This window comes from Acomys minous (genome assembly GCF_964271855.1).
Source record: "Acomys minous genome assembly, chromosome: 13".
Classification (NCBI taxonomy): Eukaryota; Metazoa; Chordata; class Mammalia; order Rodentia; family Muridae; genus Acomys; species Acomys minous.
In genome coordinates this window covers 836980-851566 of record NC_140495.1, presented here as the reverse complement: position 1 = coordinate 851566, position 14587 = coordinate 836980, and the positions used below count along the sequence as shown (strand labels likewise).

Here is a 14587-nt window from a genome sequence, read left to right as displayed (position 1 = left end):
GTGACAAAAAGGACCCCGGAGGTTGTCAGGGAGGTACGCCTAGCAGCCATGTTCAGTGTGGGATTAAGGTGACCCTTGCTGTCAGTCCTTGTGCTCAAGGTCTTTAGTTTAAAAACATCTTGCATGACCCTCCCCCCGCCCCCCAACCAGCCTCTGTGAACACAGCCTTAGTCCACTGTGGTGCCCATTCTCCCATGGCCCTCTGTGAGCACCATAGTTTATTAAGGCACCGTCCTAGTTTCCTTCCTGTGCTGTAACAAAACACTTTAAACAAAAGCAACTTAGGGGAGGGATGGGTTTACATGGCTGATAGTTTTAGGTCACAGTGCATCACTGAAGGAAGTCAGGGCAGGAACTCAAGAAGGGATTTGAAGCCGACATCAATAAGAAATATTGCTTGCTGGTTTGCTCATAGGCTCATGCGTGGTTAGCTTTCTTATGCAATGTAGAAGCATCCACCCAGGACACGTGTCACCCGCAGTGGGCTGGACACTCTCACACCAACTAATAAGGCCATCACCAGCTTGCTGACATAATGTTATATAAATGAGAGGTTTTGACGCTAGTATGTTTATAAATTGATGATAAAATGGTGGTGTAAACTTAATCAAAATGAACATAATAAATAATCAAATCCCCTACAGACATGCCCACAGGCCAGTCTGGGCAACCCCTCACTGTGTCTCCCCCTTCCTAGGTGGCTCTGGGCTGTGGCAAGTTGACCGTTAAAGCTAACTAGGACAGGCACCCATCTCTTCATGGCCCAACCCATCCAGGCAGCACCGTCACGCTCCCCAGCCCACCTTGCCAGTTGACTCGGTGCCCCGAAGGATGCACAGATAGACAATAAGCCAGGCCAGGGTGAGGCACAGCGCCGGCTCCCACTGCACGCCTCCGTTCTCCTGGATGGACGGCGAGATGTTGAGCGTTTTCCTGTACCAGAAGTACTGCGTGGACGAGGCCTTCTCACACTCCTCATCGTAGCCGGTGCGGTTGCTGTTCAGTGGGCAGACGGACCACGGCAGGGGATCCTGCGGGACAGAGTGAGAGTCAACGGAGAGGTGAGGAAGAGTCAAGGGCTCGGTGAGAAGTGGGATATAGCTTTGGCAGAGGAATCGTGGGGGGGAGGGAGGCTGATCCCCAATGGCGAACGGTTTCAGCCTTTGAGGCTGACGAGGGGTTGGGCTACCGAGGATATGGATGGCGTGGAGGATGACTGGTTTGTACTGGGCGTTGGACGTTCCCCAAAGATTCACGCCCAGAGGCTGTGTCTCCTGGATGAGGAAGTGCTGTGGATCTTTAGGAGGTGGAGTCAAGGAAGAAACCATTGGAGTGAGCTGAGGAAGCCTGCCTGTCCCTTCCTATTCTGGTTTCACTGTAGCTATCCCCTGCTATATGCACTTAGGCTATGATGCTCCACTAAACTTCATCTCTATTAGAGACCACATTGCAAGTTAACAAGCCTTTTTATAACTTAGTGTCTAGGATATTTTGATCTAGTGAAGCTGGCCAATAAGGGTTGCTACTTATTTCAGTACTGCGGGTGGTTTCTGAGGACCACTGCACTGTCTTATGGGTCTAGAAGACTCTTTGATAGTATCTGGACAGTGGCCAGACCATCCACAACAGGGGAACTCTGCCCAGCATCACTTCAGCAGCCAAACTAGGAGCTTATACTCTAAGCTCTCGCAGCATTGTTGGGACGGTCAGAACTTGCTAGTGACGGAGCCGGAGAGATGGCTCCGCCGTCAGGAGTGCTGGTTGCTCCTCTAGATGACCCAGGCTCAGTTCCCAGCACCCACATGGTACTCACAACCGTTTGTAACTCCAGTTCCAGGAGATCTGATGCCCTTTTCTGACCTCCATGGGCGCTGTTTGAATGTAGTACAGATATACATGCAGACAAAACACTCACAGACAACTTTTTTTAACTAAAAGCAAAACAAAGCAAAAAACCTTGAATAAGCCAGAAAAAGCAACAGTCAGTCTACTTTCACCTTCCATAAGCCAACTCATTAGGACAACCTTAAGAGTACAGACAGAGGGGCTGGAGAGGTGGCTCAGAGGTTAAGAGCACTGACTGACTGCTCTTCCAGAGGTTCTGAGTTCAATTCCCAGTAAGCACATGGTGTCTCACAACCATCTATAATGAGATCTGGTGCCCTCTTCTGGCCTGCAGGTGTATGTGCAGGCAGAGCACTGTATATATAATAATACATTTTAAAATCTTTAAAAAAAAAAATAGTATAGACAGAGCTGGGCATGGTGGCACAGCCTGTAATCCCAGCATTCTGGGAGGCAGAGGCAGGTGGATCTCTGTGAGTTCAATGCCAGCATGGTCTACAAAGTGAGTCCAGGACAGCCAGGGCTACACAGAGAAACCCTGTCTCAAAGGAGGAAAAAAAAAAGTATATAGACAGATGTTCCATCCCATCTGGGTGTGGCACAAGGGGGAAGGAGGTCCAATGCCTTGACGCTGTTGAGGCCCCCGGGCCAGGGAGCCTGGCACTAGTGACTAGTTCCACAGTTGGACTCTAAGCTTTGGCAGCAAAAACCCTCTTCTTTCTGCTTTAGGTGATTTGAACAGGGTTCTTTGGCACCCAAAAGAAATTAACTAAAGTGATGTCTGACAATGACCGTAACTCCAGAGCAGCTAGCTGCTCAGCAGTACTGATGGGCACTGAGGAAACGACCTAAATCTGATCAAAGTTGATGGCAGTATGGGAGTAAGCCCCTGCTAAGGTAGATGCCTTGTTGAGCAAGGTCTGATTCTATGAGATCAGATTTATAGGACAAAAAGCTGCCACCAATAGAGGTAAACCTGAGAAAGCGCATGGCTTCAAGGCCACATTTCGCAGGGAACAGCCTGGGGCCCAGTGGCGTTCTCTAGTGGGCCAAGGCTGCTTTACCTAACGTCAGGGAGCCAGGTCTGCACTCCAGGGTACTCAACCCACTGAAACCCTGGCTCCAAGCGGGCCTTCTAGTGGATGTGAGAGCTGGTGTGCAGCTCTGACCTGGATGTTCCCACAGGCAATTACCAACTGCCTCCACTTCTAGAGCAGTGTTTCTCCCTTTAGGGCGTCAGAAACAAAAGTCCAACGGATGACTGGAAGTGTGCCTTTCCCCGCCAGGCTCCCTTCATGTTACAACCCACAAACTTTCCCACTCCTCCCAGAGGGAAGGCCCGCATCCTCTCCCGCTGTTGTCCGTCATCTGGTTCACCTAGCAGGCCTCTGCTCACCTGGAACGAGTGGAAGAGGTACCATAGAGCCCAGGTGTTGATGACATTGTAGTACACAGACACCAAGAAGGAGACCACCAAGCTAGCAATGCCTGAAAGGACAAGAAGGCCATGCTGAGGGCAGGTATAGGTAGCCCAAGGTGTGAGCCTCCCTGGGGCAGACGTGATGGGGCCACCCAGGGCAGGAGAGCTTCCCCTCCAAGTTTATTCTAAACATGACCTTGCATCTGTGGATTGTCTCCAGAGCTTCTTCCCCCAACGTCTCACACATTTTTTTTTTAACATCTAAGTGCTAGGTCCTGGGTTCTGTGCTTGATGTGTGTGTGTGTCTGTTGCCATGAAGAGACACCATGACCACAGCGACTCTTATCAAAGAAACCGTTTAACTGGGGCTTGTGTGCAGTTTAGAGGGTTAGTCCGTGGCGTCAAGGCAGGAAGCATGGCAGCGCGCAGGCAGACACGGTAACTGGGAGATGGCACTGAAGACACCAGGAAGACAAACACTGGGACCACCTTGGGTTTTTGAAACCCAAAAGCCCGCCACCAACAACACACTTTCTCCAACAATGCCAAACCTCCTAATCCATTCAAACAGTGTCCCCTCCGAGCCTATGGGGGCCATTTTCATCCAAACCACCACAATGCGTCTTTGATTTCCACAACAGTATTTTTCCCATTTCACAGAAGAGAAAACTGAGACAAAGACCACCCTGCAGAACCAGGATTTAAACCTCATGAGAGAAGTGTCACCTCTTGCCCGATATGACAGTTAATTCCCTTTGCACTAGGTTGAGTCACTGGGGACAGGCCCATCCCCCTGTTATTAGGAGGGATGGAGTTTAGCAGAGGCACAAAGGGTGGGAGACCAGCCCCATTGCCTTGGTCAGACTTGTGAAGGGCCTAGGGTAGCTCTGTAGACAGAGGGCATGTGTGCAGCCAGGTTGCTCTGGAGTGGCCTGATGTTGGCCTCTAGCAGCACTGTCCCCAGCTCCTCCATCCCATGGGTACCCTGGACCATTTTTCAAGCTGCTGCCCTTGGTCTTGGTGGGAGTAAGTACATCAGCATCACCACCACTGGGAAACTGGCCAGTAAGTTGGTGTCGGTGCCCCTTAGGGTCCCAGCTGTTTTCTTTCCTATGCTAAAGGACTGACCCCTCCTTGCTCCTGAACAGTTGCTCCCCTTCCAGGGTTGGGGCATCACTGTAGCCATTGATGGCCTTGGATCCTGGACTTTTACAGAGGTGATCCATGTCTTCCTGGCGGTATCAGAGGAGAGCGTGTGGAGGTCACTCTGGAAAGGTGTGCTGGGAACCGAAGCCACCTGGTGTGCATAGATGCCTTGGTTTCCAAACTCTGGCAACACTCGTGGTGTCGATGTCACAAGGCCCCCAAGTGGTGTGGTGAAGATGGGGTGCGCTCACACACTCGAGTGCCATGTTCAGCATCACGTCCCTGCGTCATGAAGGACGTCCAGCCATTCACAGGGTCTCAAGCTGAGTCCAGAGAGGAGATGCCCTGAGGTGGGAGCTTCCCTGGGGACTGCGTGTGGGAGTCAGAATCCAGGGCCCTCTCTGCCCAAGTTCCATGGCGCCCTCCCTCCCTGTGCTGTCAGTCCACCCAGTCACAGGTCCTGCTCATGGCCTGCACGCCTGCAATGCCCAGGAACACGCGTCTGTCAGGGGCACAGGAAGGGGTCCCACCTACCGACACCGCTGAGGTAGGGGCTGATGGTCCTCCAGGCGCCGATGCTGCCCTGCCGCATGCGCTGCCCCACGGCCAGCTCCAGGTACAGGAGTGGCATCCCCTCCACGATGAGCATGATGACGTAGGGGACCAGGAAACTCCCTGTGGGAGACCAGAGCACCGGGTCAGCGCGCACAGACGGCCTCACCCTGCCCCACCCGCCTGTCCCCACCCAGTCCTCCTTCCACCCACCCAAGTCGCCCTCAGACCTTCCACTCCAATCTACTTTTTTCCTGCTCATTTCTTCTGCCTTCTACATGTCCCTCCCTCTGTCATCTCTCTCACTATCTTTCTTCCATCCTCCTATTCACCAGTTCACCCACCCAGCTCTCTCCATCCTTTCATTTTTCTGCTCACTCATCCATAGATGACCTGCAGCCATGTTAGTTGTTTAAATCTTTGAATACTTCTGTCCTGGGAGGGAAACTGCTGCCGTCCCCAGCTCCTTGTTGTCACTCTCCATGGCTCTGCTGGCCCAGCTTCTGCCAGAGCTGCCATCTACCCTCTTGTGTTGGGGAAGTTGGGGAAGTCAGGGGGCAACTTTGGGAAGCTGGTACTCTCTTCCTACCCTTTTGTGGGTTCTGGGGGTTGAACGCAGGTCACCGAGCTTGTGTGGCAAGTGCTTTTACGCACTGGATCATCTCACTAGCCCCTGGCTTCTCCTTCAGCATGTATGGGCTGACGCAAGGCTGGACCACCAAGTTGCTACATACTTGCACATCCCTCTTGAGGGCTTCTGTCTGTCTTCCTACAGCTCTGACAGAATCTGTGTGAGGTGGGGTGGAAAACCAACAAACCTGCTTCCTACCCTGGAGGGTTCGCCTACATAAAGGGATTTCAGGCATTTAAAGTGTTTAATAAAAAGTACTTCATGACAGACATGCCAGCTCCTGACAGCACCCCTAGTCTCCTCCTCTGAAGCGGGTGGCACAGAAGAACCTATACCTGGAGCTTCCTTCAAAGGTGGCAAAACTGACGGCTGGTCAAAAGACGGTTTTTTCCTTGACTGTTGACAGCAGCACACTGTCCAGACAGTGGACAGGCAGGACACTGGGAAACTGACTGCCTTACTTAGCCTAGACACAGATCAGACTGTCTTCTCAAGTTCCTGCTTCACAGGAAAGTCTGTCAGGGCCTGCCAGCTGAAGAAGATGCCCCACCCATCGCAGAAGAACCTGGGGACCAGGTAGCTGATAAGCGTCTGCTATATTTAATAGACTTGGAAGCTGCTTGGTCTGTAGTTCCTGCTTAGTCAGGTACAATTTATCCTTCTCAGGTCTCTGGTGGGTTTGAAGACCAGATTTGTGAAAGAAGAAACTTTTGTTCTTCGCTTTACAAGTGACTGTTCCCAAAAAACAAACAAAAAACCAAAAACCAAAAAACAAACAAACAAACAAACAATCAAAAACCCAAAACAAGTGACTGCTCCCAGTAACCTGTCATCTCATGGTGGATGAGTACTTGGATGGGAAAAAAGTGTAAAGGTTATGTAAGGTCTGAGGATACAGAAGGTTAAGTTGTGAGAATCTAAGTGTTTTAGGATCTAAGAGAGTGATTTAAAGCATATAAAAGGGATGAAAATGCTTCAGATTCCTTCCCCTTACTCTGTTACTGCTGTACTAAGACCTCAAAGGGCAGAGCTTTAACATTAGTCAATGGAGCTCTGATAAATCATTAGACTAACTCTGGGTAAAGTATCCCATTACATGGACCAGTAATATCATAGTCACGAGCTCAAGATTTTAAATTTCCTTTATTATAGACTTAAAAGTGTTCCTCATTGTGAAAAATATATATATTCGTCTTCTGGATAGAGGATGGAGTGTTAATACTTTTAAGTAAGATCATTTTACTGTAGCTTTTACCATGACTCAAAGGCATGAGTCTGCTGCTCTTTCTACAATATGGACTTCAGTACAGATTACAGCAGTGGTAACACTAACGTGTCTAAAATGTATCTCTTTTTTGTAAACTTAAAAGGATTTTGTAAGCTTCAGGGAATCCACTTGGATTCACCTCTCACAGGTCAAATGGACTCTGGATAAGTACTGTCAGTCCCAGCCTGCTACTCCACCCGCCAGTCCTCAGGGTGGGGCCCCTCCTCTCCACCTGCCAGTCCTGAGGGTGGGACTCCTCCCCCTTTCCCTGGTATCAGAACTCCCGCCCCCACTGCCAAGACCCTGGGCCAGAAGTGTCAAATGTACACCCAAGAAAAAAAATTCTCTCTAATCTACTTATCTTCTGCCCCTAACATTGTGTGTGTGTGTGTGTGTGTGTGTGTGTGTGTGTGTCTATTCCAGCATCCTGCCAAGTCCAGATGCTTCTTTAAAACCTGCATCCAGGACAGCTTCAAGTAGCTAGCCCCAGGTGGTCTGGTCCAGCCTCACAAACTTCTACTTGCCCTTCATATCCCTAGCCACAAGTGGTCCTGCAGAGCCTGGACAGCAAGTGATGTAGCCTGCTCTTCCTGGACTTGGCCAACATTCCGGCTTTTTGGGTCTCATAACTGTGGGAGCAGTCTCTGTCCAGGTGGTGTTTCTAAGAGACAGAATGTGAGAAGCACAAACAGTTCCCACGGCTGCTTGAGCAGACCTGAGTCTCTAGTGAACTAGACACATAATGGGGTCCTGCCACACTGGAGACCCACAAAATGGCACCATGCCCAGGGCATAGCTTGCTTCCTGCCCTTTATCCACAGACACACTGCCGGAATGTGCTGTTCGTGGTGTAGACCCTCACGGGACGCAGATTCCGTGCCATCTCTGGATGATGTCACGGTGTGTCCTTAGCTGATGATGTGTGTATACATGCCAATGAGCTTCCACATTAAACTAGATCTGCACCTAGATGCTGGGCTCCAGAGCCTGCTTCCCCAGGTAACTTGTGACTGCTCTTCCCTTGCTCCCCAGTGTCAGCAGGAAGTAGTCATAGATGATTATTTTCTCCCTTATATTATATACAAAAGGCTGGGATGCTGGGTTTCAGACCCGGGACAAGAGGCTGAGGTGCCCATTTAACTATCAAAGCTGACCTGGCCTCCCGGTTCTCCCAGCATTCCTCGGTCCCTACCTGTTCCTGGGTATGGCTGGCCCAGCCCAGGGTGATGGGCTTCCTTTCCACAAAAGACTCTTCCTCATATAATCCAGACATTTTGTGTTCTCTCTCCTCTCTGCCTCTCTGCCTCTCTCTGTCTCTCTCTGTCTCTCTCTGTCTCTCTTTCTCTCTGTGTTTTTTTTTCTCTCTCTCTATCCACTCTCTCTTTCTATGACCCCTGATTCCCTGCCTGCATGGTGATTTCCCTGGCCCTGTTCCTTGGGACTGGCGAACCTGCCTAAGAACTGCCCCCAAAAAACCTGTCTTCATACTTTAATTCAGCTTAATTCGGCTTATTTTGTCGGCGGAGAAAACCTATTAGTTTGTCTAATCTACAATGAATGTGGGTCCAACGGCTCCTCCATGGCTCCAGTGGCTTGCGGTGGTCAAGTGGACTTCGGCGGCCAATTCTTTGGGGGAGAAGGGGAGTCCTTCATTCCCCAGAATAAATGACAGGTCTCAAATGGTCATGGTGGAGGAATGGGGTGAAAGAATTTATTTCGTGAATCAGGAACATTATAAGCCTTGGGCAATGGGGGCTGGAGAGATGGCTCAGCGGTTAAGAGCACTGACTGCTCTTCCAGAGGTCCTGAGTTCAATTCCCAGCAACCACATGGTGGCTCACAACCATCTATAATGAGATCTGGTGCCCTCTTCTGGCCTGCAGGTGAAACACTGTATACTTAAATAAATCTTAAAAAAAAAAAAAGCCTTGAGCAATAGAAGAGGTTTTGGGGTGTGTTTGATTCAATGGGGTTAGGGGTGCCAGGGATAGTTCATTTACATATAGCAGCACAGTCCTATGCTGAGGGGGGGAATGAAGTATCCTATGGGGGTGGGGGGGGGGAACTCCAGGCATAGAAAAATGACCATTGGTTGAAAGCTAAGGTATCAAGACATCTCATTAGCATGGAGGGTATTTCCAGGAAACCCAGGTGGACCCTGAACCAGTTTCTTCTCAGCAGTTGGTCATTTTAGCACCAACTCAGGGGCTATCCAGTAATGCCAGACTTCGACCTTAACAGCAGGGTCCAACAGAGAAGTCTTGGGTCAGGATTGCCCTTTTTCTGCCCACACTCCCTCGTCCATCTTGATGGGCATCCTCAGCTTGTCAACCATCAGCAGCCAGTACAGACCCTGGAAGCAGCTAGACCACCTAACCGTGACTCAGTCCCCCGACATCTCTCACTTTCCTCTTTTACTCTTTCTTGGTGCAATCTTGCTGTCTTATCCCTGGCCAGAGGAAGTCAGGCCCAGGTGCCCCAGAGTTCCATTGGTATCCAAAATATTTAATGCCATTATTGGTCAAAAATGCTTGATTTGCCATAAGAGTCACTTTCTATGTAAACCACACAGGCTCCGGGAAAGGTGCTGGTGGCAGCCTTACTGCATTTGCTGAGCACATGCTGTGTGATAGGGGCTTCTCTGTTCCAGCCTCATGTGATCACAAAACCCAAGATTGTTTCCAGTGATCAGTAGTTCACACAAGTTCACAGAGCTGGAGAGACAGAGGCAGGAAGGCCTCCTTTCACCAACTGTTTGTCACACATGTTATGCACTTATACTAGGAAGAGTCTGGGGGCCGCCAAGGGTAATCATGGACATAGCTTCTAAGAAGTTCAGAGTTTACATTCTGTCTCCTTTTGGGACATATCCACCTACCAACTCAGAAACTCTCTAGCATTAGTCACTTGCATAAATCTCAGAAAAACAATTAGAATTAGCAGCCTTGGCTGACAGAGTTGCTTGCTGTCCCCGTTTGAGCAGGCTTTTGGGGAGACAACTCCCAGTTACGTGGGCACGACTGTGACTTTGCCCCGAGTCTAGTGTCACCAAACTGAATCAGGCTCATGGGTCTTTTCACACTGGCCAGGCGGCTTCAGACATGTATTGGGCATGTGTCTCAGGCTGCTCCACTTGCCAACTACTCTGCCCATTTTCCAGCAGGATCTGGCTATTTGTATCCTTCCTATTCCCTGTTACATCTTACTATATACAACCATGAGGCTAAGTATGTAAGTCTGCAACAAGTAGCAGCTGTCATACAGAAAGGCAGTTACAGAGAGGGTTGACCCTTAATGGGGAGAGGCCTAAAGCCATCCTGACGGGAATGGGTGGGGGGGGGGAAATCTAACTGGGAAGAAAAGCGATCATAGTCCCAAGGGCCATCAAGACAAAAAGGGGCAGATTTCTGTGAGTCTGAAGCCAACCTGGCCTACAGAGCTAGTTCCAGGACAACCAAGGCATTACAAAGAAACTCTCCCCCCCCCCCCCACAAAGTGCTCATGGCACAGCAGGCAGACATCGGCAAGGGCACTCAAGGGCGCTGGGTAGCAATATCTTCCAACCTCTGAAGACCCCCTGGCCATAGCAACCAGGCCAGACTCAGGAGAGAATATCCCAGGTGAAAACCCAAAACTATCCACCACACCCTGTTAACCATAGGAACCGGAAACCTAGAGGGAGAATCACTCAGTTCATCAGAACACAGCCTTCAAAGCCCTGGAGTGTAACCCTTCTTGTTCTCCTGAGCCTGCAACAGTGAGTGGTCTCGGCTACACCCAGAGCACTGCTCCGCCACTGCTGGGAGCATCCCTGGAGGTGCTTTCCTTACTGACAACACTTGGAAGAAACTGTGAATTGCTAGGAAATGCAGGCCCTGAAACAACCTCTTAAACTTCACCCTGCAAGAAACCAGCCCAGGAAGCCTTAAAGGCCACAGCAGGAGCTGCTCACAGGCGGGGAGAGGAGACCGCCTACTTTTTCAGTTTATGTATCTGGTACTTCCCATTACCGGCATTAAAATTTGTGTCAGATGTTTCTTAAGGCCAGTGAGTTAAAGGGGTCCAAACGGGTAAGGGCTCTGGGGGTGGGGGTGGGGGTGGGGAGTGGAGTCCCTGCCAATTGCCACCTGCAGAGACCCAGAGCGTTTATTTGTATCTTTTTCTTTCTGATTTTTGTTTTGACACAGGGTTTCTTTGTTTCTGCCGGCCTCAAACTCAAGACTGTTTGCCTGCCTCTGGCTCCACAGTGCTGGGATTCAAGGGGTGAGCCACCACCCCTGGCATGTTATTTGCTCTTACACTTGACTCTAATATCTTGTGACCTTAATGAATGCTTAATCTTGTAAGGTCCACCATTCAAAACAACCCGAAGTAAACATTCTCTTTAGTCTGTTTTCCCCATTCAGGTTAATAGTCTGTAAGCAAATACCCTGAGAACTCAGAGCAAAGAACTCACACCCATAGCAGGAGAATATAAAATACTTCCCCCACCCCCCCAACCCCCTCCTCGTAAAGTGAAAGCAAAAGTGAAGGTGCCTGAGGCACAACTAGTAGAAACAAAAGCAGGCCCCAAGGAGGGAAAAGATACTCTGTATCAAATTGAGAAGACCAGGTTTGCAGATGTCAGACCTTAACTCCCTGTGAAGCCCTCAACTCCAGCCCGCGACCCAACAACCCAAGCAGGGCAATCGGTGTTCGTCTACAGCTGTCAATGGTAGCAGCTTCCTTAGCACCTGGCCCTGGGCTGCTGAAAATTCACACCTGAGTGTCCCAGGTCTAGTAATCTCAGTGCTAGAGGCTCAGGATTGGGAAACCTGTCAAGTTCCCCTTAGCTCCATGGACCGGTGGGTACTGTGCTGGAAAAGCAAGCCAGAGCTTCCGGAATTGTAAGCAAGATTCCAGCAGCCCTGCCCGCAGCCCACAGCCTTGGCAAACACTCATAGCCACTTTCTTCCCTACCCACTCACCCATCCGTCAGTTTTGAGATGTCCACAGCCCAGGGTCTTTGGCAAAGCCAGCGGAGAGCTTTACTCACACACCAGGGACATGTGTGTAGAAGGGGCCATCTGTCCTACTGCACCAGCAGTAGCTATGTGAGTTCTGGGCAAACAGCTAAAGCCCCTTGGGGTGCCAGGACCCAACTAAGATTGTCTACAAGTGGCAGAACTTGCCCTGCTAGCTCAGTCACCAGCTCCACCTCAGGCACAAAGCAAGCTCTCCTCGAGGTCACGCAAAGCTCTGTGGCCACATGAGGGAAGGAAAAGTGAAAGCCTTGGCAGAGCCAGCTATTGCCCCGAGCCTGCCCAGCTGCAAGCAGGGTCTGAACACCACCTTCCCACTCAGGCGGCTTTGCGAGGCTAAATCCCCTGCTTGATCGGAAAAGGCTGGGTTTTTGCCCGTTACCAGCTCGATGTCAAAGGAGGCTGAGGCCTGTGTGGTTTGTTCTCAGGAGACACCTGACAGCAGAGGCCATATTCCTGCAGCTGTCTGGAGTTATGCTCTAACACTCAAAGGTCATAAGATGGTCTAATTTTAACCCAAAGTATCCAGCGCTAACTACAGCAAGCCTGGTGCAGCCCATGGTCAGCCTGTCTCTGTGCCGGATCCTGCTGGCTTGTCTGCTGCTGCCTAGGTCTGGGAGAAAACTCAAACTCGTACCAAGGTGGGAGTTTAGGCACCTTTAGCTGAACCCAGCACCCATCCTCACTACTTCCTCAAACCCCAATAATACAATGCAAGCCGATGAGCTCTGCAATGCTTTTGTCGAGAAATCAACAACATAACAACAGAATATAACGAGCCTTAGTTGGCATCACATTTTACACACACACACACACACACACACAGAAGAGAGGAAGGTGATAGCATCATGTGCACAACCCAGAGGTTAGAAACGTAGAGAAGGAGCAGAGAAAACCTTCATGACGTCAAGTTAGGCAGAGGTGTTTTAGATAGCAGAGCAAAAGCGTTGTCCGCTGATGCCAAGGCCAGACCTTCCTTACTGCCAGCTCTTTGGAGGTGACAGCCAGCACTCCTATAATCCCTCCAGGTTCCAGGAAGGTGGCACCCAGTTACTCAGACATGCTTTACCTGCGCGTTGCACTCACCTCCGCCGTACATCTGGCACAGGTACGGGAAACGCCACACATTGCCCAGGCCCACTGCATAGGAGACACAGGCAAGTAAGAACTGCAGGGGGTTACCCCACTTTGGCCGCACCTCCTCCACGTCCACAGGCTGAGCGTACTCTGCTGACCCCAGTCTTCCAGCGCCTTCCCAGGGCTGTAGCTCCTCATCCTCTGGCAGGGAGGCCACACGTGCTGAAGGTGACTCCATCTTCTGAGGCAACTCTCAGCACAGAATGGGCAACTCCTGTGCTCTCTTGTGGATTCTGAGCCCCTGTGTTTTCTGCAGTTGTCTCCGGGACTCTGGGGCCAGCTTTCTGCCCTCCCAGGCCCTGGTGTGGGTCTTCCCTGCTTGGCCAGTGCCTCACTCCCTGCCTCTACCTCACAGGTGGCTAGTTTTACACCCTCCCACTGACCTTTGGCCACATTTCTTTCTTTGTCCCATGTCTCTCATACTTCGCCATTTCTGGGCTCCTTGGGCTGCTTTTAAGGGTGTCTGCAAAAAAACAAAATTCATGAGGATATGACTGTACCTGCTGGAGGCTGATGGTGAGCTGGGAAGTGTTTAGCTACAAACTGCAGAAGAACTCTGATGTGCGCGTGTCGATTTCTATAGTATGAATACCCCCACTATGGCATATCGTGAGCTACCAATACAATTCACTAAATGCAACAGGACCCCATTATGTTGGGGTCCCCGCCTTGCACAGACAATGACACAGCTATCCTCAAGAGCGTAACTGACAGTTAAGGGATAGCAAGCAATCAGAAACGGTGAGTTTTGAGTATTATGTCTGATTTATAATTTGCACACCACTCAGACCTTAGTAATAATTGTATATAGCAATCACCTTACCAAAGGGATGAAGATCAGTTCTCTGGGGTGTCCTGATGCCCAGCGAAGGTGATCCAGTCCAGCTAACCCCACCTCAGTGTTCCCAGGAGGCCATCCTGGCTAATGGATGACTGACTACCTGTGGATGGAAACTTCACTGTGCCTGCCAAAATAAGGGCACAAAAGACCATCAACTGTTTCACCCGAATTCTGGAGGAAGGGGAGAAAGGGAGTGCAGCTCTGGCCAGGTTCTGTAGTCCGACCCTACCAACTAAGAAAGTTATGAAACTTTCAATCATTTGCTCATCCTGGTGAGTCCGCTGTTAATCATCAAAGTTTCTAGTTTCTGCGTATGATAAAGTCCAAACTCCTTAGCTCTGTTGGCAGGTCTTGAGGATTTTGTGGGTGGTGGTGTTGCAGTTTTCATTAAAAGAAAAAGAAAAGATTTGTTTGTGTGTTTTGCTTTCGTACGTGTGTGTGTGTACCTCTATGTATCTGTCTATGAGCTGGAATATGGATCGCTATGAACCACTATTCTGGTGCTGGAAACTGGATCCAGGTCCTCTGCAAGAACAGCCAGAGCTCTTAGGTGCTGAGCCATAACTCCAGGCCCCGGCTTGAGACGGAGGCTTGCTAAGCTGCTTGCTTAGGCTGGGTCTCCAGTCTGTCTGCGTCAACCTCTCAGATACACACCTGGCACATGTTGACTTCTAATTAAAATTATATTATTAGAGAATTGTTTTGTGCCCTAAGATATGGCCTATTT

The 14587-nt window shown here is 50.2% G+C and overlaps 1 protein-coding gene across 1 annotated transcript in view; it reads right to left on the bottom strand.

Moving 5' to 3' along the window:
* The window catches only part of LOC311580981 (sodium- and chloride-dependent transporter XTRP3B), a 34713-nt gene extending 20640 nt beyond the window's left edge, over positions 1 to 14073 (bottom strand). Inside the window, exons 1-5 of the mRNA XM_084752816.1 lie at positions 13843 to 14073; positions 12969 to 13482; positions 4946 to 5086; positions 3242 to 3333; positions 804 to 1031 (exon numbers count right to left, since the gene is read on the bottom strand). Of these exons, the coding sequence (XP_084608942.1) occupies positions 804 to 1031; positions 3242 to 3333; positions 4946 to 5086; positions 12969 to 13197 (690 nt within the window). The 5' untranslated portion in view covers positions 13198 to 13482; positions 13843 to 14073. The remainder of the gene's footprint in view (positions 1 to 803; positions 1032 to 3241; positions 3334 to 4945; positions 5087 to 12968; positions 13483 to 13842) is intronic.
* Positions 14074 to 14587: the final 514 nt, after the last annotated feature.